Genomic DNA, 25,976 nt, shown 5'->3' on the forward strand with positions numbered 1-25,976 from the left:
TGTAGTGAATCTCTCTGCCCCTATCCTCAGTTTCATTACCTGTTTCTTTACTGTTCTTTTTCTTCTGATGTGGCTGTGCAGCAATTTGGGTTGGGTCTTAGTCTTGCTTGCTATGTCGTTTTCATATTGCCCTTCTACCTCTCTTCTCACCCTGACGTATTCATTCCTGGCTCTCTGGTAACCTTCTCTGCTCTCAAGTGTCCTGTTATTTCTATAGTTCTCCATGCTCTTTTACTTTGTTGCTTAGCTAGCTTACATCTCTGATTAAATCATGGCTTTCTCATCCGCATGTAATTTTTTACCTTTTGGGCTGGGATAAACTTTTCTGCTGCATCCTTGGACTTCTGCGTGATGTACTCCATCATGTCTTGGGCCGTCTTTCCCCTTAACTCTGATGCCCATATGCAGGCATATGCAGGCAGACAATCGACTTGAGAATGGTCCAGGACGGACCGAAACGTCGTCGTCCCTTCAATTTCTAGTGTGTGGTCTGGTCAACATCTGATGCCCATGTTATATCCGTTATGAATTTTCTTATCTCCTCGTAATTTCCTTTACGGAATGCCAGCCTTTTGCTTTCAGTTCCCTTTCTCGAGTACTTTAGCCATTCTTCGACCAGATACTCAAACGTCAGTACACAGTGATCGCTCATTCCTACTAGGGCCTCGAAGTCAATTTCCCTTATGTTGGAGTCATTCAGAGTGAAGACTAGGTCGAGTCTTGCTGGTTCATCGTTTCCCCTCATCCTAGTGGGTTCCCTGACATGTTGGCTTAGAAAGTTTCTTATCGCCACCTCCACTAGTTTGGCTCTCCATGTATCCTCTCCTCTGTGCGGTTCCTTGTTCTAGTCTATCCTTCCATGATTGAAGTCCCACATGATAAGCAGATGGGATCGATTTCTACAGGCAGCAGAGGCTGCCCTCTCAATTATGTTATTAACTGCTATGTTGTTTTTGTCATACTCTTGCCTGGGTCTTCTGTCATTTGGTGGAGGGTTATATATCACTGTTACTACTACTCTAGGTCCTCGCATCGTCATGGTGCCTGTTATGTAGTCTCTAAACCCTTCACAGTCTGGGATAACCATCTCCTTGAAACCCCATTCCTTTCTCATGAGTGGGGCCACTCCGCCTCCTCCCCTCTCCCCCCCCCCCCCCCTACCCTCCCTCTCTTTCCTTATTACAGTGTAATCCTGGGGGGAACACCACATTTGTTATGATTCCTGAGAGTTTTGTTTCCGTGATTCCAATTACATTTGGGTTTACTTCTTGTGCTCTTTCTCTAAGTTCACTCGCCTTGCTTGTAATCCCATCTATGTTCGTGTACATCACCTTGAAGCTGACTCTTTTCTGTCCATCCACAGTTTCTGTTGATTCCACTGGAGTAGGTAAACATGGAGGGTCTGGGATGGGAAGGAGGATTTTATTTATTTATTTATTTTTTATATTTTTATTATTTTTAATTTTTTTTAAAATATTTTTTATTTTTATTTATTTGTAATTCCATCTATGTTAGTGTACATTGCTTTGAGGCTCACTTTCTTCTGTCCCTTCTCAAATCGCCTCCTTGGTGAGTGTTCTGCTGGTGGGGGAAGCTGTTCCATGGGTGTGACGATAACAGGGTTTCAGAGGATACTGGGATGAGGGGTAGGGGAGTCAAGTGAAGGGGGAGGGACAGGGAGGGTATAGGTTGAAAGGGGAGGGAGGACAGGAAGGAAAAGGGGGGAGGGGGGACTTGGCAGGAGGGGAGGGGTAGATGGGTGGGGATTGGGTGTAGGGGAAGGGAGATTTGGCTGAGCATTTGAGTGGGGGTAGGGAGGGTTTGGGGCAGGGGGGGGGGGTTCTATTCAGAGGAGGGTGGTGGGGTTGCCCTCCCCGCTGGTGTTACTGGGTAGCTGGTTGTGGGTTCCCCCCTCGCCTCTGGGGATGTTGTGTTGGGAGCTGTGACATCCTGGTTTTCCCCTCTCGCCCTGCGCCTCTTCCTTGCTTCTGCCGACACGGCTCTCTCCTCCCTTGTCATGTCTCTGGAGGAATACATTTTTGAATTTTCCCACGTTTTTCAGGAAGCTCTTTCTTGTTAGAATCTTCTCCTTTGTGTTCTCATTACAAACACTATCTTTAACACACGGTCTCGATCTTTGTTGTACCAGCCTTTGTTGTAGCCTAGCCTGAAAACCTTCTCAATGCTATGCTCACCCCCTTCCATGTTTAGTGCCTTCAGTATTTCATTCACTGCCGCTTTGTCCTTATCATTCCACTCTGTCCTATTGGAGCCTTCCTGCTCTTTAATACCCACAGCTACCACTGATCTTTTCCTTTCCAGCAGCTGGTTAGTGGAGCGTGCCACTTCCTTTGAGGTGGCTGCTTTCATGGCTACCTCCATCACTGCAGACATTACTTCAGTTATTTTTTTTAGAATTTCTGCAAATGTTGCTTTTATTGTGGCATTCTCTTCCAAAATATTATTACCACCTCCCTGGATGATTTTCCGAGTCCCAGCATCAATACTGTTCTCTTTGAGGGCTCTAATCTCCTCCTCTGCTGCTGTCAGCTCTCTTTTCAGGTTGCTTATTTCGCTCATTTCCTGCATCTCACTCTTGATGTCCTCCAGAAACTGGGCGAACATTTCCTTCATTTCGTCACCTTGACTTTTCCCCTGTTCCCCTGTTACCTCTGGCTGTCATGCTTGCCCCTGTTCCTAGTTGTGCCGTGATAGGATTTGTCAGGAGGGCAGAGCGGGGTGGAGAGAGAGAGAGAGAGAGAGAGAGAGAGAGAGAGAGAGAGAGAGAGAGAGAGAGAGAGAGAGAGAGAGAGAGAGAGAGAGTGTGTGTGTGTGTGTGTGTGTGTGTGGGAGAGAGGGGTGAGAGAGAGGGGTGAGAGAGAGGGGTGAGAGAGAGGGGTGAGAGAGTGGGGTGAGGGACAAACACACGTACGTGTGTACTCGCCTATTTGTGCTTGCGGGGGTTAAGCTTTGGCTCTTTGGTCCCGCCTCTCAACTGTCAACGGTGTGTACTCACCTAGTTGTGCTTGCGGGGGTTGAGCTCTGGCTCTTTGATCCCGCCTCTCAACTGTCAATCAACAGGTGTACAGGTTCCTGAGCCTATTGGGCTCTATCATATCTACACTTGAAACTGTGTATGGAGTCAGCCTCCACCACATTGCTTCCTAATGCATTCCATTTGTCAACCACTCTGACACTAAAATAGTTCTTTCTAATATCTCTGTGGCTCATTTGGGCACTCAGTTTCCACCTGTGTCCCCTAGTGCGTGTGCCCCTTGTGTTAAATAGTCTGTCTTTATCAACCCTGTCGATTCCCTTGAGAATCTTGAATGTGGTGATCATGTCCCCCCTAACTCTTCTGTCTTCCAACGAAGTGAGGTTCAATTCCCGTAGTCTCTCCTCGTAGCTCATACCTCTCAGCTCGGGTACTAGTCTGGTGGCAAACCTTTGAACCTTTTCCAGTTTAGTCTTATGCTTGACTAGATATGGACTCCATGCTGGAGCTGCATACTCCAGGATTGGTCTGATATATGTGGTATATAATGTTCTGAAAGATTCCTTACACAAGTTTCTAAAGGCCATTCTTATGTTAGCCAACCTGGCATATGCTGCTGATGTTATCCTCTTGATATGAGCTTCAGGGGACAGGTCTGGCGTGATATCAACCCCCAGGTCTCTCTCTCTCTCTGACTCTTTAAGTATTTCATCTCCCAAGTGATACCTTGTATCTGGTCTCCTGCTTCCTACCCCTATCTTCATTACATTACATTTGCTTGGGTTAAACTCTAACATCCATTTGTTCGACCATTCCTGCAGCTTGTCCAGGTCTTCTTGAAGCCTCAAGCTGTCCTCCTCTGTCTTAATCCTTCTCATAATTTTGGCGTCGTCAGCAAACATTGAGAGGAATGAGTCTATACCCTCTGGGAGATCATTTACGTATATCAGAAACAAGATAGGTCCAAGCACAGAGCCCTGTGGGACTCCAATGGTGACTTCACGCCATTCTGAGGTCTCACCCCTCACTATAACTCTCTGCTTCCTATTGCTTAGGTACTCCCTTATCCACTGGAGCGCCCTACCAGTTACTCCTGCCTGTTTCTCCAGCTTATGCATCAACCTTTTATGGGGTACTGTGTCAAAGGCTTTCCGACAGTCCAAAAATATGCAGTCCGCCCATCCTTCTCTTTCTTGCTTAATCTTTGTCACCTGATCATAGAATTCTATCAAGCCTGTAAGGCAAGATTTACCCTCCCTGAACCCATGTTGATGGGTTGTCACGAAGTCTCTTCTCTCGAGATGTGTTACTAGGTTTTTTCTCACAATCTTCTCCATCACCTTGCATGGTATACAAGTTAAGGACACTGGCCTGTAGTTCAGTGCCTCTTGTCTGTCACCCTTTTTAAATATTGGTACTACATTAGCAGTCTTCCATACTTCTGGTAGGTCTCCCGTTTCCAGTGACCTACTATACACTATGGAGAGTGGCAAGCAAAGTGCTCCTGCACACTCTTTCAATACCCATGGTGAGATTCCATCTGGCCCAACAGCTTTTCTCACATCCAGCTCCAATAGGTGCTTCTTGACCTCATCTCTTGTAATTTCGAACCTTTCCAAGGTCACCTGGTTTGCTGCCACCTCTCCTAGTGCCGTGACTTCCCCCTGTTCCATTGTAAAGACCTCCTGGAACCTTTTGTTGAGTTCTTCACACACCTCTTTGTCATTCTCTGTGTACCTGTCCTCGCCCACCCTAAGTTTCATCACCTGTTCCTTCACTGTTGTCTTTCTCCTGATGTGACTGTGTAGTAACTTGTGTGTGTGTGTGTGTGTGTGTGTGTGTGTGTGTGTGTGTATGTGTGTGTGTGTGTATGTGTGTGTGTGTGTGTGTGTGTGTGTGTGTGTGTGTGTGTGTGTGTGTGTGTGTGTGTGTGTGTGTGTGTGTGTGAGATGGATGGGTGGGGGCGATCCGACCCTCTCACTGAGGTGAGAAGAAAGGAGAGGGGTAGGATGAGGAGAGGGGTTGGAGAGGGAGAGGGGAGGGAGAGGGTAGGAGAGGGAGAGGGGTAGGGGAGGGAGAGGTGAAGGAGAGGGAGAAAGGGATGAGGAGAGGGAGAAAGGGAGGAGGAGAGGGAGAAAGGGAGGAGAGAGAGAGGGGGGAGAGGGGGAGAAGAGAGGAGAGGGGGAGGGGGAGAGGGGGGTAGGGAGACAGAGGGAGAGGGGGGAGAGAGGGAGGGGGAGGGGAGAGGTTGAGGGAGAAAATGTGTGTAATTACCTAAGTGTAGTTACAGGATGAGAGCTACGCTCGTGGTGTCCCGTCTTCCCAGCACTCTTTGTCATATAACGCTTTGTAACTACTGACGGTCTTGGCCTCCACCACCTTCTCACCTAACTTGTTCCAACCGTCTACCACTCTGTTTGCAAAAGTGAATTTTCTTACATTTCTTCGGCATCTATGTTTTGCTAGTTTAAATCTGTGACCTCTTGTTCTTAAAGTTCCAGGTCTCAGGAAATCTTCCCTATCGATTTTATCAATTCCTGTTACTATTTTGTATGATACTATTTTCATACAAAAATACTGTATGATACTATTATCACCTCTTTTTCTTCTGTCTTCTAGTTTTGACATATTTAATGCCTCTAACCTCTCTCCGTAGCTCTTGCTCCCATGCGTGAGTGTGCGTGCGTGCGTACTTGCGTATGTGTGTATTCACCTAGTTGAACAGTGTGTGTGTTTGTAGGGGGGGGGGGCGGAGATGGTCACTTCAGGTCAGGCGGTGGGAGGGAGTGAGGGAGATAGAGGGGGTCCCACTGTGTACTCACCTATTTATACTCACCTATTTGTGCTTGCAGGGGTTGAGCTTTGGCTGTTTGGTCCCGCCTCTCAACTGTCAATCAATTGGTGTACAGATTGATACCTGCTTAATACCTGCTTGATGGGGTTCTGGGAGTTGTTCTACTCCCCATGCCTGGCCCGAGGCCAGGCTCGACTTGTGAGAGTTTGGTCCACCAGGCTGCTGCTTGGAGCGGCCCGCAGGGCCACATACCCACCACAGCCCGGCTGAACCGGAACTTCTCTTAGAAAACAGTCCAGTTTTCTCTTGAAGATGTCCACGGTTGTTCCGGCAATATTTCTTATAGTCGCTGGGAGGACGTTGAACAACCGTGGACCTCTGATGTTTATAGTGCTCTCTCTTAGTGTGCCTATGGCACCTCTGCTCTTCACTGGTTCAATCTTGCATTTTCTTCCATATCGTTCACTCCAGTACGTTGTTATTTTACTGTGTAGATTTGGGACCTGACCCTACAGTATTTTCCATGTGTATATTATTTGGTATCTCTCGTCTCCTTTCTAGAAAGTACATTTGGAGAGCTTTGAGACGATCCCAATAATTTAGGTGTTTTATCTCGTCTATGCGTGCCGTATATGTTCTCTGCATTCCCTCTATTTCAGCAATCTCTCCTGCTCTGAAGGGGGAAGTGAGTACTGAGCAGTACTCGAGACGGGACAACACAAGTGACTTGAAGAGTACAACCATTGTGATGGGATCCCTGGATTTGAAAGTTCTCGTAATCCATCCTTTCATTTTTCTAGCTGACGCGATATTTGCTTGGGTATGCTCCCTAAACGTTAGGTCGTCGGACATCATTATTCCCAAATTCTTGATATGCTGTTTTTCTACTATGGGAAGATTCTATTGTGTTTTGTACCCTGTATTATGTTTCAGATCCTCATTTTTGCCGTACCCAAGTACCTGAAATTTATCACTGTTAAACATCATGTTATTTTCTGCTGCCCAATCGAAAACTTTGTTGACATCTGCTTGTAGTTTTTCAATGTCTTCAGCAGAGGTAATTTTCATGCTGATTTTTGTGTCATCTGCAAAGGACGACACGAAGCTGTGACGTGTATTTTTGTCTATATCAGATATGAGAATAAGGAACAGTAGCGGTGCAAGGACTGTACCTTGAGGTACAGAGCTTTTAACATCGCTTGGACTCGATTTTATCTGATTGACTGTTACTCTCTGTGTTCTGTTCGACAGGAAATTGAGTATCGAGCGTCCTACTTTTCCAGTTATTCCCATTGACCTCATTTTGTGAGCTATCACCCCATGGTCACATTTATCGAACGCCTTTGCAAAGTCTGTGTATACAACATCTGCATTTTGCTTTTCTTCTAGGGCTTCTGTGATTTTGTCATAGTGGTTGAGTAACTGTGACAGACAGGATCTTTCCGCTCTAAATCCATGTTGTCCTGGATTGTGCAATTCATTGTTTTCCATAAAACTAGAAATTTGATTCCTAATCACTCTTTCAAACACTTTTATTATGTGTGATGTTAGTGCAACTGGCCTATAATTTTTTGCCAAGGCTTTACTCCCCCCCTTGTGCAATGGAACTATATCTGCAGATTTAAGTGCTGCTGGTATCTCCCCTGTATCCAGGTTCTTTCTCCATATTACGCTGAGTGCTCTCGCTACTGGTACTTTACATTTCTTTATGAATATTAAATTCCATGAGTCAGGCCCAGGAGCTGAGTGCATAGGCATATTGTCAATTTCTCTTTCAAAGTCTTCCGAGTTTGTGGTAATATCCGTTATATTATCTGCAGCTTGAATGTCATTCATAAAGAAGCTGTCTGGGTCATCAACTTTCATGTTGTTTATTGGTGTGCTAAACATAGCCTCATACTGGCTTCATAGAATTTCACTAATCTCTTTGTTGTCCTCTGTGTACGTACCTTCATTTGTAATTAACGGTCCAATACTGGTCGAGGTTTTGAATTCTGATTTTGCGTATGTGAAAAAAGCCAGTATCTGGCCAGAATCTGAGCCAGTAGGCTGAGATTCCCGAGTCTACTGGGGCTCTATCATATCTTCATTTGAAACTGTGTATGGAGTCAGCCTCCACCACATCACTGCCTAATGCATTCCATCTGTTAACTACTCTGACACTAAAAATGTTCTTTCTAACATCCCTGTGGCTCATGTGGGTACTCAGTTTCCACCTGTGTCCCTTTGTTCGTGTACCACCAATGTTGAATAGTTTATCCTTGTCTACCCTGTCAATTCCCGAGGATTTTGTAGGTAGTGATCATGTCTTCCCTCACTCTTCTGTCTTCCAGTGTCATAAGGTTCAATTCCTGCAGCCTTTCCTCGTAACTCATGCCTTTTAGTTCTAGGACTAGTCTAGTGGCATACCTCTGAACTTTTTCCAGTTTTGTCTTGTGCTTGACAAGGTACGGGCTCCATGCTGGGGCCGCATACTCCAGGATTGGTCTTACATATGTGGTATACAAGGTTCTGAATGATTCCTTACACAAGTTCCTGAAGGTAGTTCTGATGTTAACCAGCCTCGCATACGCCGCCGATGTTATTCTTTTTATGTGGGCTTCAGGAGACAGGTTTGGTGTGATATCCACTCCTAGATCTTTCTCTCTGTCAGTTTCATGAAGGGTCGATGAATACACACACATATGTATATGTGTGCATATGTATGTATGTATATAAAGTATACGTGGAAGCTGATCAGAATTACATTTCACCTTTGTAAATGCACATTAATGATACTATGTAAAGAACACGTCGACCACTTTATGTAGGGCAGACGTAACTCTGTATATCTATGCACGAATGTCTGTAGGTTAGATTAGCATTTCAAAAGCACTACATTCACCTTCTGTGGTTGATTGTTCAATAAATCCCTGAACTATATGTTTAACAGATCTCTCACCCTGTCCATAGAGGACAGAAGAAAATATGTATATGCTGATTAACATTGTTAATGTGTGGCCACGTCTGTGGTAGAAAATAATAATAATAATAAACTGCGTAGTTTCATTACTTTACATTTACTCGGGTTGAACTTTAGTAGCCATTTGTTGGACCATTCATTCAGTTTTTCTAGGTCATCTTGTAGCCTCATACTATCTTCCTCTGTCTTAATCCTCCTCATAATTTTTGCATCATCAGCAAACAATGATAGGAACGATTCTATACCCTCTGGTAGATCATTTACATATATCAGAAAAAGTATAGGTCCAAGGACTGAACCCTGCAGGACTCCACTGGTGACGCCTCGCTAATCTGAGACCTCACCCCTCACAGTGACTCACTGTCTTCATTTGCTTAGGTACTCCTTTATCCAATGGCCCTACCCACCAACACTGGTGTTCCACAGGGCAGCACACTTGGCCCTCGCGCGTGCGCGTGTGTGTGTGTGTACTCACCTAGTTGTGTTTGCGGGGGTTGAGCTCTGGCTCTTTGGTCCCGCCTCTCAACCGTCAATCAACAGGTGTACAGATTCCTGAGCCTATTGGGCTCTATCATATCTACACTTGAAACTGTGTATGGAGTCAGCCTCCACCACATCACTTCCTAATGCATTCCATTTGTCAACCACTCTTGACACTAAAAAAGTTTTTTCTAATATCTCTGTGGCTCATTTGGGCACTCAGTTTCCACCTGGGTCCCCTTGTGCGTGTGCCCCTTGTGTTAAATAGACTGTCTTTATCTACCCTATCAATTCCCTTGAGAATCTTGAATGTAGTGATCATGTCCCCCCTAACTCTTCTGTCTTCCAGCGAAGTGAGGTTCAATTCCCGCAGTCTCTCCTCATAGCTCATACCTCTCAGCTCGGGTACTAGTCTGGTGGCAAATCTTTGAACCTTTTCCAGTTTAGTCTTATCCTTGACTAGATATGGACACCATGCTGGGGCTGCATACTCCAGAATTGGCCTGACATATGTGGTATACAAAGTTCTGAATGATTCTTTACACAAATTTCTGAATGCCGTTCGTATGTTGGCCAGCCTGGCATATGCCGCTGATGTTATCCTCTTGATATGTGCTGCAGGAGACAGGTCTGGCGTGATATCAACTCCCAAGTCTTTTTCTTTCTCTGACTCCTGAAGGATTTCCTCTCCCAGATGATACCTTGTATTTGGCCTCCTGCTCCCTACACCTATCTTCATTACATTTGGTTGGGTTGAACTCTAACAACCACTTGTTCGACCATTCCTTCAGTTTGTCTAGGTCTTCTTGAAGCCTCAAACAGTCCTCTTCTCTCTTAATCCTTCTCATAATTTTGGCATCGTCCGCAAACATTGAGAGAAATGAATCTATACCCTCCGGGAGATCATTTACATATAACAGAAACAAGATAGGACCGAGTACAGAGCCCTGTGGGACTCCACTGGTGACTTCACGCCAATCAGAGGTCTCACCCCTCACAGTAACTCTCTGCTTCCTATTGCTTAGGTACTCCCTTATCCACTGGAGCACCTTACCAGCTACACCTGCCTGTCTCTCCAGCTTATGTACCAGCCTCTTATGCGGTACTGTGTCAAAGGCTTTCCGACAATCCAAGAAAATGCAGTCCGCCCAGCCCTCTCTTTCTTGCTTAGTCTTTGTCACCTGATCGTAGAATTCTATCAAGCCTGTAAGGCAAGATTTACCCTCCCTGAACCCATGTTGGCGATTTGTCACGAAGTCCCTTCTCTCCAGATGTGTTACCAGGTTTCTTCTCACAATCTTCTCCATTACCTTGCATGGTATACAAGTCAAGGACACTGGCCATGTGTGTGTGTGAATGATGTGTGTGTGTGTGTGTGTTTACTAGTTGTGTTGTGTTTTTACGGGGGTTGAGCTTTGCTCTTTCGGCCCGCCTCTCAACTGTCAATCAACTGTTTACTAACTACTATTTTTTTTTTTTTTTTTCCACACCACACACACACACACCCCAGGAAGCAGCCCGTGACAGCTGACTAACTCCCAGGTACCTATTTACTGCTAGGTAACAGGGGCATTCAGGGTGAATGAAACTTTGCCCATTTGTTTCTGCCTCGTGCGGGAATCGAACCCGCGCCACAGAATTACGAGTCCTGCGCGCTATCCACCAGGCTACGAGGCCCCATGTGTGTGTGTGTGTGTGTGTGTGTGTGTGTGTGTGTGTGTGTGTGTGTGTGTGTGTGTGCGTGTGGTGTGTGTGTAATTACCTAAGTAATTACCTAAGTGTAGTTACAGGATGAGAGCTACGCTCGTGGTGTCCCGTCTTCCCAGCACTCTTTGTCATATAACGCTTTGAAACTACTGACGGTCTTGGCCTCCACCACCTTCTCACTTAACTTGTTCCAACCGTCTACCACTATTTGCGAAGGTGAATTTTCTTATATTTCTTCGGCATCTGTGTTTAGCTAGTTTAAATCTATGACCTCTTGTTCTTGAAGTTCCAGGTCTCAGGAAGTCTTCCCTGTCGATTTTATCAATTCCTGTTACTATTTTGTACGTAGTGATCATATCACCTCTTTTTCTTCTGTCTTCTAGTTTTGGCATATTTAATGCTTCTAACCTCTCCTCGTAGCTCTTGCCCTTCAGTTCTGGGAGCCACTTAGTAGCATGTCTTTGCACCTTTTCCAGTTTGTTGATGTGCTTCTTTAGATATGGGCACCACACAACAGCTGCATATTCTAGCTTTGGCCTAACAAAAGTCATGAACAATTTCTTTAGTATATCGCCATCCATGTATTTAAATGCAATTCTGAAGTTAGAAAGCATTGCATAGGCTCCTTGCACAATATTCTTTATGTGGTCCTCAGGTGATAGTTTTCTATCTAGAACCACTCCTAGATCTCTTTCTTTATCAGAATTCTTTAAAGATTTCTCACATAATATATAGGTTGTGTGGGGTCTATGTTCTCCTATTCCACATTCCATAACATGACATTTATTAACATTAAATTCCATTTGCCAAGTGGTGCTCCATATACTTATTTTGTCCAGGTCTTCTTGAAGGGCATGACAATCATCTAAATTTCTTATCCTTCCTATTATCTTAGCATCATCAGCAAACATGTTCATATAATTCTGTATACCAACTGGTAGATCATTTATGTACACAATAAACATCACTGGTGCAAGAACTGAACCCTGTGGTACTCCACTTGTGACATTTCTCCATTCCGATACATTGCCTCTGATTACTGCCCTCATTTTTCTATCAGTCAGAAAATTTTTCATCCATGATAGAAGCTTACCTGTCACCCCTCCAATATTTTCCAGTTTCCAGAACAACCTCTTATGTGGAACTCTGTCGAAAGCCTTTTTTAGGTCCAGATAGATGCAGTCAACCCAACCATCTCTTTCCTGTAATATCTCTGTGGCTCGATCATAGAAACTGAGTAAATTCGATACACAGGATCTTCCAGATCGAAAACCATACTGTCTGTCTGATATTATATCATTTCTCTCCAGGTGTTCTACCCATTTAGTTTTGATTAGTTTTTCCAATACTTTCACTATTACACTTGTCAATGATACAGGTCTATAATTGAGGGGGTCTTCCCTGCTGCCACTTTTGTAGATTGGAACTATGTTAGCCTGTTTCCACACATCTGCTACGATTCCTATACACAGGGATGCCTGGAAGATCAGGTGAAGTGGAATGCTGAGCTCAGATGCACATTCTCTCAGTGTAATTACCTAAGTGTAATTACCTAAGTGTAGTTACAGGATGAGAGCTACGCTCGTGGTGTCCCATCTCCCCAGCACTCTTTGTCATATAATGCTTTGAAACCACTGACGGTTTTGGCCTCCACCACCTTCTCACTTAACTTGTTCCAACCGTCTACCACTCTGTTTACAAAAGTGAATTTTCGTATATTTCTCCGGTAGCTTTGTTTCGTTAGTTTAAATCTATGACCTCCTGTTCTTGAAGTTCCGAGTCTCAGGAATTCTTCCCTATCAATTTTATCCATTCCTGTTACTATTTTGAACGTAGTGATCATATCGCCTCTTTTTCTTCTATCTTCTAGTTTTTGCATATTTAATGCCTCTAATCTCTCCTCCTAGCTCTTGTCCTTCAGTTCTGGGAGCCACTTAGTGGCATGTCGTTGCACCTTTTCCAGTTTGTTGATGTGCTTCTTAAGATATGGGCACCATACAACCGCTGCATATTCCAGCTTTGGTCTAATAAAAGTCGTGAACAATTTCTTTAGTATTTCTCCATCCATGTATTTAAAAGCAATTCTAAGGTTAGAAAGTGTAGCATAGGCTCCTCGCACAATGTTCTTAATGTGGTCCTCAGGTGACATTTTTCTATCTAAAACCACCCCTAGATCCTTTTCTTTATCAGAATTCATTAAAGATTTCTCACATAATTTATAGGTTGTGTGGGGTCTATGTTCTCCAATTCCACATTCCATAACATGGCATTTATTCACATTAAATTCCATTTGCCAAGTGTTGCTCCATATACTTATTTTGTCCAGGTCTTCTTGAAGGGCATGACAATCATCTAAGTTTCTTATCTTCCCTATTATCTTAGCATCATCAGCAAACATGTTCATGTAATTGTGTATTCCCACTGGTAGATCGTTTATGTAGACAATGAACATTACCGGTGCAAGAACTGAACCCTGAGGTACTCCACTCGTGACATTCTTCCAATCCGATACCTTGCCTCTGATTATGGCCCTCAGTTTTCTGTCAGTTAGGAAATTTTTCATCCATGTTAGTAGCTTACCTGTCACTCCTCCAATATGTTCCAGTTTCCAGAACAACCTCTTATGGGGAACTCTGTCAAAAGCCTTTTTTAGGTCCAGATAGATGCAGTCAACCCAACCATCTCTTTCCTGTAAAATCTCTGTGGCTCGATCATAAAAACTGAGCAAGTTCGTTACACAGGATCTTCCAGATCGAAAACCATACTGTCTGTCCGATATTATATCGTTTTCCTCCAAGTGTTCTACCCATTTAGTTTTAATTATTTTTTCCAATATTTTGACTATTACACTTGTCAATGATAGAGGTCTATAATTAAGGGGTCTTCCCTGTTTCCACTTTTGTAGATTGGAACTATGTTAGCCTTTTTCCACACATCAGCTACAGCTCCTGTACACAGGGATGCCTGAAAAATCAGTTGAAGTGGAATGCTGAGCTGTACACCTTCTCTCAGAACCCATGGTGAAACTCCATCTGGACCAACTGCTTTGTTCTTACTTAGCTCCTTGAGCATTTTTTCCAGTTCATCTCTAGACACCTCTATGTGCTCTATGTTGTTCTCTGGAATTCTTATTGTATCTGGTTCCCTAAAGATTTCATTTTGTACAAACACACTTTGGAACTTTTCGTTTAGTGTTTCACACTTTTCCTTTTCATCTTCCGTGAATCTATTTCCCATTTTCAACCTCTGAATATTATCCTTTACCTGCAATTTGTTGTTTATGAATTTATAGAATAGACCTGGTTCTGTTTTACATTTGTCTGCAATCCCTTTTTCAAAATTTCTTTCTGCCTCTCTCCTCACTGCCGTGTAGTTGTTTCTCGCATCTTTGTATCGCTGGTATGTTTGGGGGTTCGGCCTCTTCCTGTATTGATTCCATTTTTGTGTCTTTTGGTCTCTAGCCCTCTCGCAATTTCTATTGAACCAATCCTGTTTCCTAGTTCTGCATCTCTGTTTTGGTATAAATTTTTGTGTGCCTTTATCATATATTTCACAAAACTTGACATACATCTCATTCACTTCCTTGCCTAGCATCAAGTCTGTCCAATTATACTCACAAAAAAAAATTTCTAAGGTCACCATAATGTCCTCTCCTGAAGTCTGGTTTTTCAACTGCTTCAACCTCCTTATTTTCTTCCAGCTTATAACGCATTGCATACTTTATTCCCAAAAAGACATGGTCACTTTTACCCAAGGGAGGAAGGTATTGAATGTCAAATATCTCTTCCTCCTTCCTGGTAAATATCAAATCTAGCATAGAGGGAACGTCCCCTTCCCTCATCCTCGTAGCTTGTTTAACATGTTGATACAAGAATGTTTCCAGGATGAGGTCTACAAATTTACAGGTCCAAAAATCTTCTGTTTTAGCTTCATATGCTTCCCAGTCTATGGATTTCAAGTTGAAGTCACCGACTATCAACAGTCGTGATCTATCGTTATCCGCTCTCGCTATAATCTCTCTCATTATTGTTATAAGACCTTTACGTTTACTATCTAGCTCCTCCTTTGACCATGTGCTGCTTGGCGGTGGACTATATGCATTTATTATCATTAGTTTATCATCCTCATGGCAGATCTCTAGTGCTATTATGTCAACTTCTTGTAGATTGGCAGTCATTATTTCGTTCACCTTTAGGTGTTCTTTTACCAGCACAGCAACGCCACCGCCTTTCCTAATTTTTCTGTCCCGTCTCCAAATTGAGTAGCCCCTTGGGAATATGACCTCATTTAAAATTACATCTTCAAGTTTTGTCTCCGTGAGTGCAACAATGTCTGGTGTCTGCAGCTGTATTACATCACTTAACTCCAGTATCTTCGATCTCGAAGTGTGTGTGTGTGTGTGTGTGTGTGTGTGTGTGTGTGTGTGTGTGTGTGTGTGTGTGTGTGTGTGTGTGTGTGTGTGTGTGTGTGTGTGTATTATTACTATATATATATATATATATATATATATATATATATATATATATATATATATATATATATATATATATATATATATATATATATATATATATATACAGTATATATATATATATATATATATATACACACACACACACACACAGAACCAGACACAATGGGAATTCCAGAGCACAACATAGAGCGGATAGAGGTGTCTAGAGATGAAGTGGAAAATATGCTCAAGGAGCTCAGTAAGAACAAAGCAGCTGGCCCAGATGGAGTTTCACCATGGGTTCTGAGAGAATGTGCATCTGAGCTCAGCATTCCAATTCACCTGATCTTTCAGGCATCCCTGTGTACAGGAATCGTAGCAGACGTGTGGAAACAGGCTAACATAGTTCCAATCTACAAAAATGGCAGCAGGGAAGACCCCCTCAATTATAGACCTGTATCATTGACAAGTGTAATAGTGAAAGTATTGGAAAAACTAATCAAAACTAAATGGGTAGAACACCTGGAGAGAAATGATATAATATCATACAGACAGTATGGTTTTCGATCTGGAAGATCCTGTGTATCGAATTTACTCAGTTTCTATGATCGAGCCACAGAGATATTACAGGAAAGAGATGGTTGGGTTGACTGCATCTATCTGGACCTAAAAAAGGCTTTCGACAGAGTTCCACATAAGAGGTTGTTCTGGAAACTGGAAAATATTGGAGGGGTGACAGGTAAGCTTCTAACATGGATGATAAATTTTCTGACTGATAGAAAAATGAGGGCAGTAATCAGAGGCAATGTATCGGAATGGAGAAATGTCACAAGTGGAGTACCACAGGGTTCAGTTCTTGCACCAGTGATGTTTATTGTCTACATAAATGATCTACCAGTTGGTATACAGAATTATATGAACATGTTTGCTGATGATGCTAAGATAATAGGAAGGATAAGAAATTTAGATGACTGTCATGCCCTTCAAGAAGACCTGGACAAAATAAGTATATGGAGCACCACTTGGCAAATGGAATTTAATGTAAATAAATGTCATGTTATGGAATGTGGAATAGGAGAACATAGACCCCACACAACCTATATATTATGTGAGAAATCTTTAAAGAATTCTGATAAAGAAAGAGATCTAGGAGTGGTTCTAGATAGAAAACTATCACCTGAGGACCACATAAAGAATATTGTGCAAGGAGCCTATGCAATGCTTTCTAACTTCAGAATTGCATTTAAATACATGGATGGCGATATACTAAAGAAATTGTTCATGACTTTTGTTAGGCCAAAGCTAGAATATGCAGCTGTTGTGTGGTGCCCATATCTTAAGAAGCACATCAACAAACTGGAAAAGGTGCAAAGACATGCTACTAAGTGGCTCCCAGAACTGAAGGGCAGGAGCTACGAGGAGAGGTTAGAAGCATTAAATATGCCAAAACTAGAAGACAGAAGAAAAAGAGGTGATATGATCACTACATACAAAATAGTAACAGGAATTGATAAAATCGACAGGGAAGACTTCCTGAGACCTGGAACTTCAAGAACAAGAGGTCATAGATTTAAACTAGCTAAACACAGATGCCGAAGAAATATAAGAAAATTCACCTTCGCAAATAGAGTGGTAGACAGTTGGAACAAGTTAAGTGAGAAGGTGGTGGAGGCCAAGACCGTCAGTAGTTTCAAAGCGTTATATGACAAAGAGTGCTGGGAAGACGGGACACCACGAGCGTAGCTCTCATTCTGTAACTACACTTAGGTAATTACACTTAAGTAATTACACACACACACACACACACAAAATGTTGTTAAATATGACCGAAAAAGTAAGAGTAATCATACCAACATGAATTTTCTCGATATTTCTTATGTTTCTTTTTACTGTCAATGGTAATTGAAAAATCAATTCTCCAAAATTTATTTTTATTTCTAGTCTGACGCGACGCTTGAACGCGTTTCGTAATAACTTATTACATTTTCAAAGACTTTAGTTTACACACACAACTGTAACCAGAAAACACTAAACAGAGTCTTACTGATACTAACAATAAACATCTAATCCGTCTTACTTATACTCACATTTGGATGAGGTGATATGGTGCAACAGTTTTGGATGAGGTGAACAAACTTGTGGCAAATACAAGACAGAACACGAAACAATGGGTATTAATTGGATATGAGAGCATAAGAATGGAAGTAACTGCAGAGGGCCTATTGGCCCATACTTCCTCTTGATGCTTCTATATTGGTTCAGAGTCTTGAAGTGGGTAGAATATAGTTGTGCATTAATTGGAAGTTGATTGCTGGCAATCAACAGCAATGTTGATCCAAATATTGCTCTTTACAAACTTTTTGGGTTACGAGTCCGATTTCTCTAGAAAATTTGAATCGGGTTACGAACTTTACCTCGGGATACGAGTTTGATGATACGCGTATGGCCGACCTAGCGCGTGGTGGCACGACGATCGCGCCTCAGTTTCCCAGTGCCTCCTGCCTGAATTCTATGCATGGATTTACTTTTTTTTTGGATTTTTGGCTATTTGAACATAAAAGTTGTTATTATATGTCTCGCCATGGGTCCCAAGAAAGCCAGTGGTAAGGTTCATGGCAAGGAAACACATGTGAGAATGACCATAGAGGAAAACCAGATATCATTTGTAAACATGAAAATGGTACACGTGTTGTTGAACTAGCTAGGCAGTATAACAAATCTTCAGGGGAGGAGGAGGCATTAGAGGATGTCCCTTCCTCATTAATTAAAAAAATGTGAGCAGTATGGGAAGAACTGCAAAGTTTTGCTGAAAAGAATCACCCAGATAAAGCTTTAGCAGGCCATTGCATTGATCTTATTATTGACAATGTGATGTCTCACTACAGATAAGTGTTACAAAGAAAGGAAAAAAAATCTTCAAGAAAAACAATGAGAAAATTATGCAGTGAGCCAGAAGCAGGTCCTAGTGGTATGCAGGCAAAACGTGCCAGAGAGTGCACCCCAGAGAGGTCCTCACTGCCTGATGTTATAATGGAAGGGGGACTCCTCTTCCAAACAGTAACACCTCTCCTCCTCCTCCCCCCCTCCTCACCGTCTTCCATACGCCAACAGGAGTCATCAGTAAAGGTAAGTAATAACTTGTACATACTTTTGTAGCAAAGATTTGTGTGAATTAGGTATAAAATTTACTTTGAAGTTAATTTTTTGAGGAGTCATGAACGGAATAATTCATTCCCATTATTTCTTATGGGGACATTCACTTCGGTTTACGAATTTTTGGGCTACGATCCGTCTCCAGGAACGGATTAAATTCGTAAACCGAGGTACTCCTGTACATTTATTATTTCTTAAATTATAACTGACACATCAAAGGCCTTCTTGTCATAACATAGGAATAAAGGCTCCTGTACCTTACTGTCAGAAGTGCTGTGTCCTGATGTCCCAACAGTGAATTTGATACCTTAGACATGACTCATTTTGAATCTTTTTGCTCTTGTATTGGCATAATGAATGATTTGCAGCAATTTTGGTTAATATTCTGTAACACAAACGATGTTAAACAGTCTCCTGGACTTGGTGTCTTCTTTTGCTAATAACTTACTCTGTGACTCCCTCAACTCTTCAGAGTCTACCCACTGCCCTGCCCTCCTCCCATGTGACCCACAGTACACTCCTACCCACTGTCCTGCCCTCCTCCCATGTGACCCACAGTACATTCCTACCCACTGCCCTGCCCTCCTCCCATGTGATCCACAGTACACTCCTACCCACTGTCCTGCCCTCCTCCCATGTGATCCACAGTACACCCCTACCCACTGCCCTGCCCTCCTCCCATGTGATCCACAGTACACTCCTACCCACTGCCCTGCCCTCCTCCCATGTGACCCACAGTACACTCCTACCCACTGTCCTGCCCTCCTCCCATGTGATCCACAGTACACCCCTACCCACTGCCCTGCCCTCCTCCCATGTGATCCACAGTACACTCCTACCCACTGCCCTGCCCTCCTCCCATGTGATCCACAGTACACTCCTACCCCACTGTCCTGCCCTGACCTCCCTGTGATCCACAGTACACTCCTACCCACTGCCCTGCCCTCCTCCCATGTGATCCACAGTACACTCCTACCCACTGCCCTGCCCTCCTCCCATGTGACCCACAGTACACTCCTACCCCACTGTCCTGCCCTCCTCCCATGTGATCCACAGTACACTCCTACCCACTGTCCTGCCCTCCTCCCATGTGATCCACAGTACACTCCTACCCCACTGTCCTGCCCTGACCTCCCTGTGATCCACAGTACACTCCTACCCACTGCCCTGCCCTCCTCCCATGTGATCCACAGTACACTCCTACCCACTGCCCTGCCCTCCTCCCATGTGATCCACAGTACACCCCTACCCACTGCCCTGCCCTCCTCCCATGTGATCCACAGTACACTCCTACCCACTGCCCTGCCCTCCTCCCATGTGATCCACAGTACACTCCTACCCACTGCCCTGCCCTCCTCCCATGTGACCCACAGTACACTCCTACCCCACTGTCCTGCCCTGACCTCCCTGTGATCCACAGTACACTCCTACCCACTGTCCTGCCCTCCTCCCATGTGATCCACAGTACACTCCTACCCACTGTCCTGCCCTCCTCCCATGTGATCCACAGTACACTCCTACCCACTGTCCTGCCCTCCTCCCATGTGATCCACAGTACACCCCTACCCACTGTCCTGCCCTCCTCCCATGTGATCCACAGTACTGTACACTTCTAGCTCCAATTTACCTATTACCAAACATGTCCTTTATCACTTATCTTGTACTGTACACAAGTACAGTATAATAAAAATTAAGAGTCATAATATTTTAGTATATTCTTATACAACTGGAGCATATCTGGAGAGGGTTTCAGGAGTTCATCTACTCCTCGAGCCCTTCACGATCAACTTGAACAACTGTGTGGGTACTCACCAGAATAGAGATTCCATCCTCGAACACTTGGTAGGTTGTACATCTTGGCAATCTCTATCCAAATTTCTTCTGATAACAACTCCAATTCTTTTTTATCTCTGAAAAATACCAAATACCAAATATGTACTAGTGAATTACCAACTGAAAGGAAACAAATGGATTATTTCTAAGTAATTATCTAAGTGTAATTACCTATATGTAGTCACAGGATGAGAACTCTGCTCGTGGAGTCCCAGCTTCCCAGCATTTATTTATTTATTTATATACACAAGAGTTCTTACATCTTGTAAAACCACTGGCACGCACAGCATTTTGGACAGGTCCTTAATCCTAATTTTTCCCAGAATACGACCTGCCAAATCGTTTAAAAACCAGGTACCTATTCACTACTGGGTGAACTGAGGCTACAGTTAAGGATTGGCCCCCAGTAAACCCTCCACGGCCAGGATATGAACCCAGGACAAAGTGCTCACGAAGCGCCGGTCGAGTGTTTTACCACTGCACCACGGGGACTGCAGCATTATCTATCATTTACACTTTGAAACAACTAATGGTTTTGGCCTACATCACCATCTCACTTAACTTGTTCCAACCATCTACCATTATGTTTGCAAAAGTGAATTTTCTTGTATTTATTTCTTTGGCAGCTTTGTTCAGTTAACTTAACCACTGCATTGCGCAAAGCGCCTTTAGGCGCTCTGAGAGTTGCTAATTTTTTTTAATTAGGCTATATTTTAATGTTTTTTAATGTTTTCATTACTCATTGTATTTTGAAATGGAAATAGTTGAGTTTGGAAACATTTTGACATTAACTTTACCTGAATATTTATAAAAAAAACAGCGTTGAATATAATGAAACGCTATTTTCTGGGCGAGACCCGGAGGCTCCCTGGAGCTTACTAGGCTGATATGCTAATGTCAGACTTTGGCATCAGTCATGTGTATGGAGTTCTGTGGGCCTACTGGGGACCACGAGCCAGAACCTGGCCCCCCTCAGAGAGGCATGGGGAGCACTGGTCTATAGTCACTGGTCCCTGTGTAGTTGAAAGTATTCTATGTCTGTCATCGACCGGGTCAGGCATCCAGAAAGGTAAGCATCCCAAAACAAACGCCTATTCTAGTGAAAATTTTGCTACCAAAAGCCGAAAAAGTGGATAGAACTCCCCTAAAAACGAACAAACAAGCAAGACGTCACACGTTGCCGCACCGCTATCTGTCCAGCTGCCCCCGCACCAGGAGGGGGAAGGGGGAGCCCCAGACCCTCGCGCCGGCTATCCACCCTTCAGTTCTGAGGCTGGATGTCAAAACACGCGAAAAACTGCCGACCGGAGGGAGGGAGGGATGCCGGGGAGCTTCCGGGTCTCACCCAGAAAATGGTGTTTTGTTACATTCAACGCTGGTTTTCTGGGGGCAGCCCCATCGGCTTCCCGGAGCTAACTACCCACAGATAAAAAATTACAGGGACTTACCCAGGAGGCGGTCGCTACTCACTCAACTCGAAATTGAGACAACTGGCTGCATCCACCGACCCCCACGTGACATAGGCCCGACTAGGCCCAGGAACGTTCATGAGATAACAAGCAGCCAGGACCCTATTCAACCGCCAAAATCCCCGCGCCCGAATGTCAGCCCAGGACATGTTACCAAAGACGGCGGCAAGAGCAGTGAACTTGCAAACGTCATGGGCACAAGGAGAGACCGCAGGTTGGCTAGCCCTAATAATCCTGCGGACAACCTGGGAGACCCACACCCGCGAACAGGGAAGAAGGGAAAACCGGATCAACCCAAAGTGCGTCCCCCGGACACAGAAGCCATGGCACGCAAATAACTGTGGAGGGCTGCAACCGGACACAAAACATGATGCACTCCCCGGCCTAATCAAACAAGCATCAATAACCCAAGGACCCCTCCGGAAAGCAGCAGTCTTATTCTTTGCCAGAAAAGACGAACTGCAGACGAACAAACCTATCGCCACAATTGAAGGAGCAGAAACCCCTGCGCCGGAGGAGAGCATGAAGCTCACTGACTTGACCCACAGAGGCTAATGCCAACAGGAAAAAGAGCCTTCGAGAAACAATCCTGAACCGAAGGGGCCACAAGAAACCGAAGAGAAGAAAGAAAAGAGAGCACTCTGTCCAAAGACCAGGACGGCTCAGGCAGCGCATGAGCAGACCGGAGGTGAAACAACACACGAGACAGCTTGCTAAACAGCGCAGATGTAACATCAACACCGAAAGCAAGCTGAAGCGGCTCCGCCAGCGCCGCACGATACGAGGCATGGTGGTTAGGCATAAGATGACAGTCCTGGAACAAGCAAGAGAGAAAGGACAACACCATCCTAACAGAAAGTGAAGTACAACGACGAATATGCAAAAAGAACCAGGAGGACTGCCAGGAAACTTCATACTGCCGCCGAGATGAAGCCCACAGGTGGGACACTAACAAGGATGACACCTGATGACCATAGAGATGATTATAAGCTCGAGTCAAAAACACCATACGCGAAAACTCGAGGAGATCGAACCAGCCACGTAAAGTTCCGATTCGATCTGCTGGAAGAGGCAAAGCCACGGGAAAACCTCCGGGTTCCGACACCGGGCAAGCAGCACCTGAAACCACGGCTGGGCCGGCCACAAAGGGATCAAGAGGACTACTCTCCCCTGGTAAGTCTCCAAGCGAGTCAGGACCTGGAGCACCAGCTGAACTGGGGGAAAGAGGTACAGGAACCCCCACCTCGATCAGTCCTGCTGAAAGGCATCGACCCCGACGGCCCCGCAGTCGGGGAAGGGCACTACATAAAGGGGAAGGCGCTGCAACCATGCCGTGCGAAGAGGCCCACCTCGAGGCACTCGAACGTCTGGCAGAGCCAATGGAAGGAGTCAGCGTCAACTGTCCATTCCGTGGAAAGGGGAACGAAACGTGACAGGCTGTCAACCAAGACGTTGGACACTCCCCACATGTGAACAGCCAGGAGAGCTAAACCCCGAGAACTCAGCAGACGAGTCACCCAAAGCAACCAGCGCCAAAGAGCCAGGGACCTCATCGAATCCCCCCTGGTTCAGGCAATGAACCACAGGGGAGCAATCTAAATGGAGCCAGATTGTCGAACCGCAGGTGACCCGAACCCTCCGAAGAGCAAACCACACCACCGCGAAATCCCACACCGTGCCATGGGCTCGACGGAAGGACGGACCCCACCGTCCCTGGCCGACCTGGTGAGCACTGGTCACAAAGCCGCAGCCGAAAGACAATGTGTCTGTGAACACATCGAGTGAGAGCTCGGGCAGGCGCCAAGGCACAGAACCCCGAAAAACCCGAAGAGGAAGCCAGCGACCCAACAGCTGACGTAAGGCCCCCAGGGTCCGAACCCAGCAATCGCAAGAGAGGCGGAAGGGACGTCCCCGAAAGAACCAGAACAGCCGACATAAGGCCCCTGGGGTCCGAACCCAGCGATCGTGAGAGAGGCGGAAGGGATGTCCCAGAAGGAACCAGAATAGCCGACGAAATCAAACCCGACCTGGTGGGTAGACCATCATCGAGAAGTTCAGGCTCTCGCACAGACCCTCGAGCAACTGCCGGGTGACCCGGGAGCCTCCTAGAAACAGGCGCATGCGGGATCGCAGCCGTAGGAGAGACCCCGGAGGTAGAGACAAGGAAGTGGTCCAAGAGTCCCACACAAGGCCCAGCCAGGTCCGAACCTGGGAGGGAACCAAATGGAACTTCCTCCAGTTCACCAAGAACCCGAAGCCAGCGAGCTGAGAAAGAACGAAGTCCCTGGCTAGCAGACAAGAGGACTGGCTGGGAGCCCAAACCAGCCAGTCGTCGAGGTAGGCCAACACCCGAACACCTAAGAGATGCAGACGGGCTACAACAACCCGGGTCAGGCATGTGAACACACATGAGGTGGCAGGTTCAGCCCGAACTGGAGACAACGAAAGCGGTAACCCTGACGCCCCATGACAAAACCAAGCCAGTCCCTGAACCCCAGATGAATCGGGACGTGCCAATAAGCGTCCCGAAGGTCCAGGGACACCATCCAAGAGCCTGATGCCAAAAGGAGCCGAACCTGGGACAGCACAGTCATCTGAAAGGAGGGGCAATGAACCCAAGGGTTCAGACGGGACAAGTCCAGAACGAACCCCAGGTCCACACAGTCCCGTTTCGGCACTGAGAATAGACCAAGAAGAGGCCTGCCCCACCAGCCCCGAACGAGGAGGGAGCCACCCAACGCCACCACAGGCTGAAGGAAACGACCCGAAATGCACACAAATTGTGGGACCAGGCATGAGCGAACAGCGCCAGCCTCCCCCCCTTCGCCCATCAATGGGGCGAACCGCGAAAGGGCCGGCGCCCCTTACGAGACCCAAAGCCTCGCAAAGAGCGAACACCGAGCCGACCAGACAAAGGCGGGTTCGAAGGTGGAGCTGAATCCGAAACTGGCACCTGTGGCCTTCCACTACGAGAGGAAACCTGAGCCCTGGCACGACCCATCCGGGAATGCCCCTCCTGGGACCCTTGGAAAACCAACATGTCTGACATAGGACGGCAACTGGTTGAAGCAGTCTGAATATACAGTGGCAACTCGACTTACGATACTTTCGAGTTATGATGTAAATTTGATCGAAAAATTTGACTCTACTTACGATAGTGTCATTGACTAACGATATTTGTTGGTACACGTTTGGGTCGACTGAGCGCATGGTTCCCGGTCACCCGGGCTGACCTGCCTCAGTTTACTAGAGCTGCCCGCTTAGTGATGATCACGCCTATAAGAAATTCCGTTTTTGTAGTGATTTTTTGTTTTTTGAACATAAAAACTAATTATTATATATCATGCCATGGGTCCCAAGAAAGTCAGTGGTAAGGTTCAACATGTGAAAACACATAAGAATGACCATAGAGGAAAACAAGAGATCATACATAAACATGAAAATGGTACTAGTGTTGTTGAACTAGCTAGGCAGTATAATAAATCTTCAGAGGTGGCAGTGGCATTAGAGGATATTTCAAACTCATTAATTAAGAGAATGTGTGCAGTATGGGAAGGACTGCAAAGTTTTGCTGAAAAGAATCACCCAGATAAAGCTGTAACAGCCCGTTGTATTGATCTTTTCAATGACAATGTGATGCCTCACTACAGACAAGTGTTGGAAAGAAAAGAAAAACAATCTTCAATGGAAGGATTTCTAGTGAGAAAATCAAGCAGTGAGCCAGAAGCAGGTCCTAGTAGTATGCAGGCAAAACTTGCCAGAGTGTGTACCCCAGAGAAGTCCTCACTGCCTAATGGAAGGGGACTCCCCTTCCAAACAGTAACACCTCTCCTTCAACCTCCCTCCCTCAGCATCTTCCATACGCCATCAAGAGTCCTCCATAAAGGTAAGATAAACATATGTACTGTATTGTAGTTAGAGAGAAAAAATTGTATTCAGTATAAAATGTATTTTTAAGTTAATATTTTTGAGAGTGTGGAACGGATTAATTCAATTCCCTTTATTTCTTATGGGAAAAATCGTTTCGACTTACGATATGTCTCTGGGAACGGATTACCATCGTAAATCCAGGGCCCCACTGTACTGCGCCATGGCCAAAGGTCCAAAAAGCAGAGGACAAAAAGGTGAAG

General features: G+C 45.1%; 1 protein-coding gene across 1 annotated transcript in view; it reads right to left on the reverse strand.

Moving 5' to 3' along the window:
- The window catches only part of LOC123771076 (apoptosis-resistant E3 ubiquitin protein ligase 1), a 405,663-nt gene that overhangs the window by 323,593 nt on the left and 56,094 nt on the right, over positions 1-25,976 (reverse strand). The window contains exon 5 of the mRNA XM_045763392.2: positions 20,357-20,454. Coding sequence (XP_045619348.1) covers positions 20,357-20,454 — 98 coding nt within the window. The remainder of the gene's footprint in view (positions 1-20,356; positions 20,455-25,976) is intronic.

Source organism: Procambarus clarkii, chromosome 14 (assembly GCF_040958095.1).
Source record: "Procambarus clarkii isolate CNS0578487 chromosome 14, FALCON_Pclarkii_2.0, whole genome shotgun sequence".
NCBI classification, from domain to species: domain Eukaryota; kingdom Metazoa; phylum Arthropoda; class Malacostraca; order Decapoda; family Cambaridae; genus Procambarus; species Procambarus clarkii.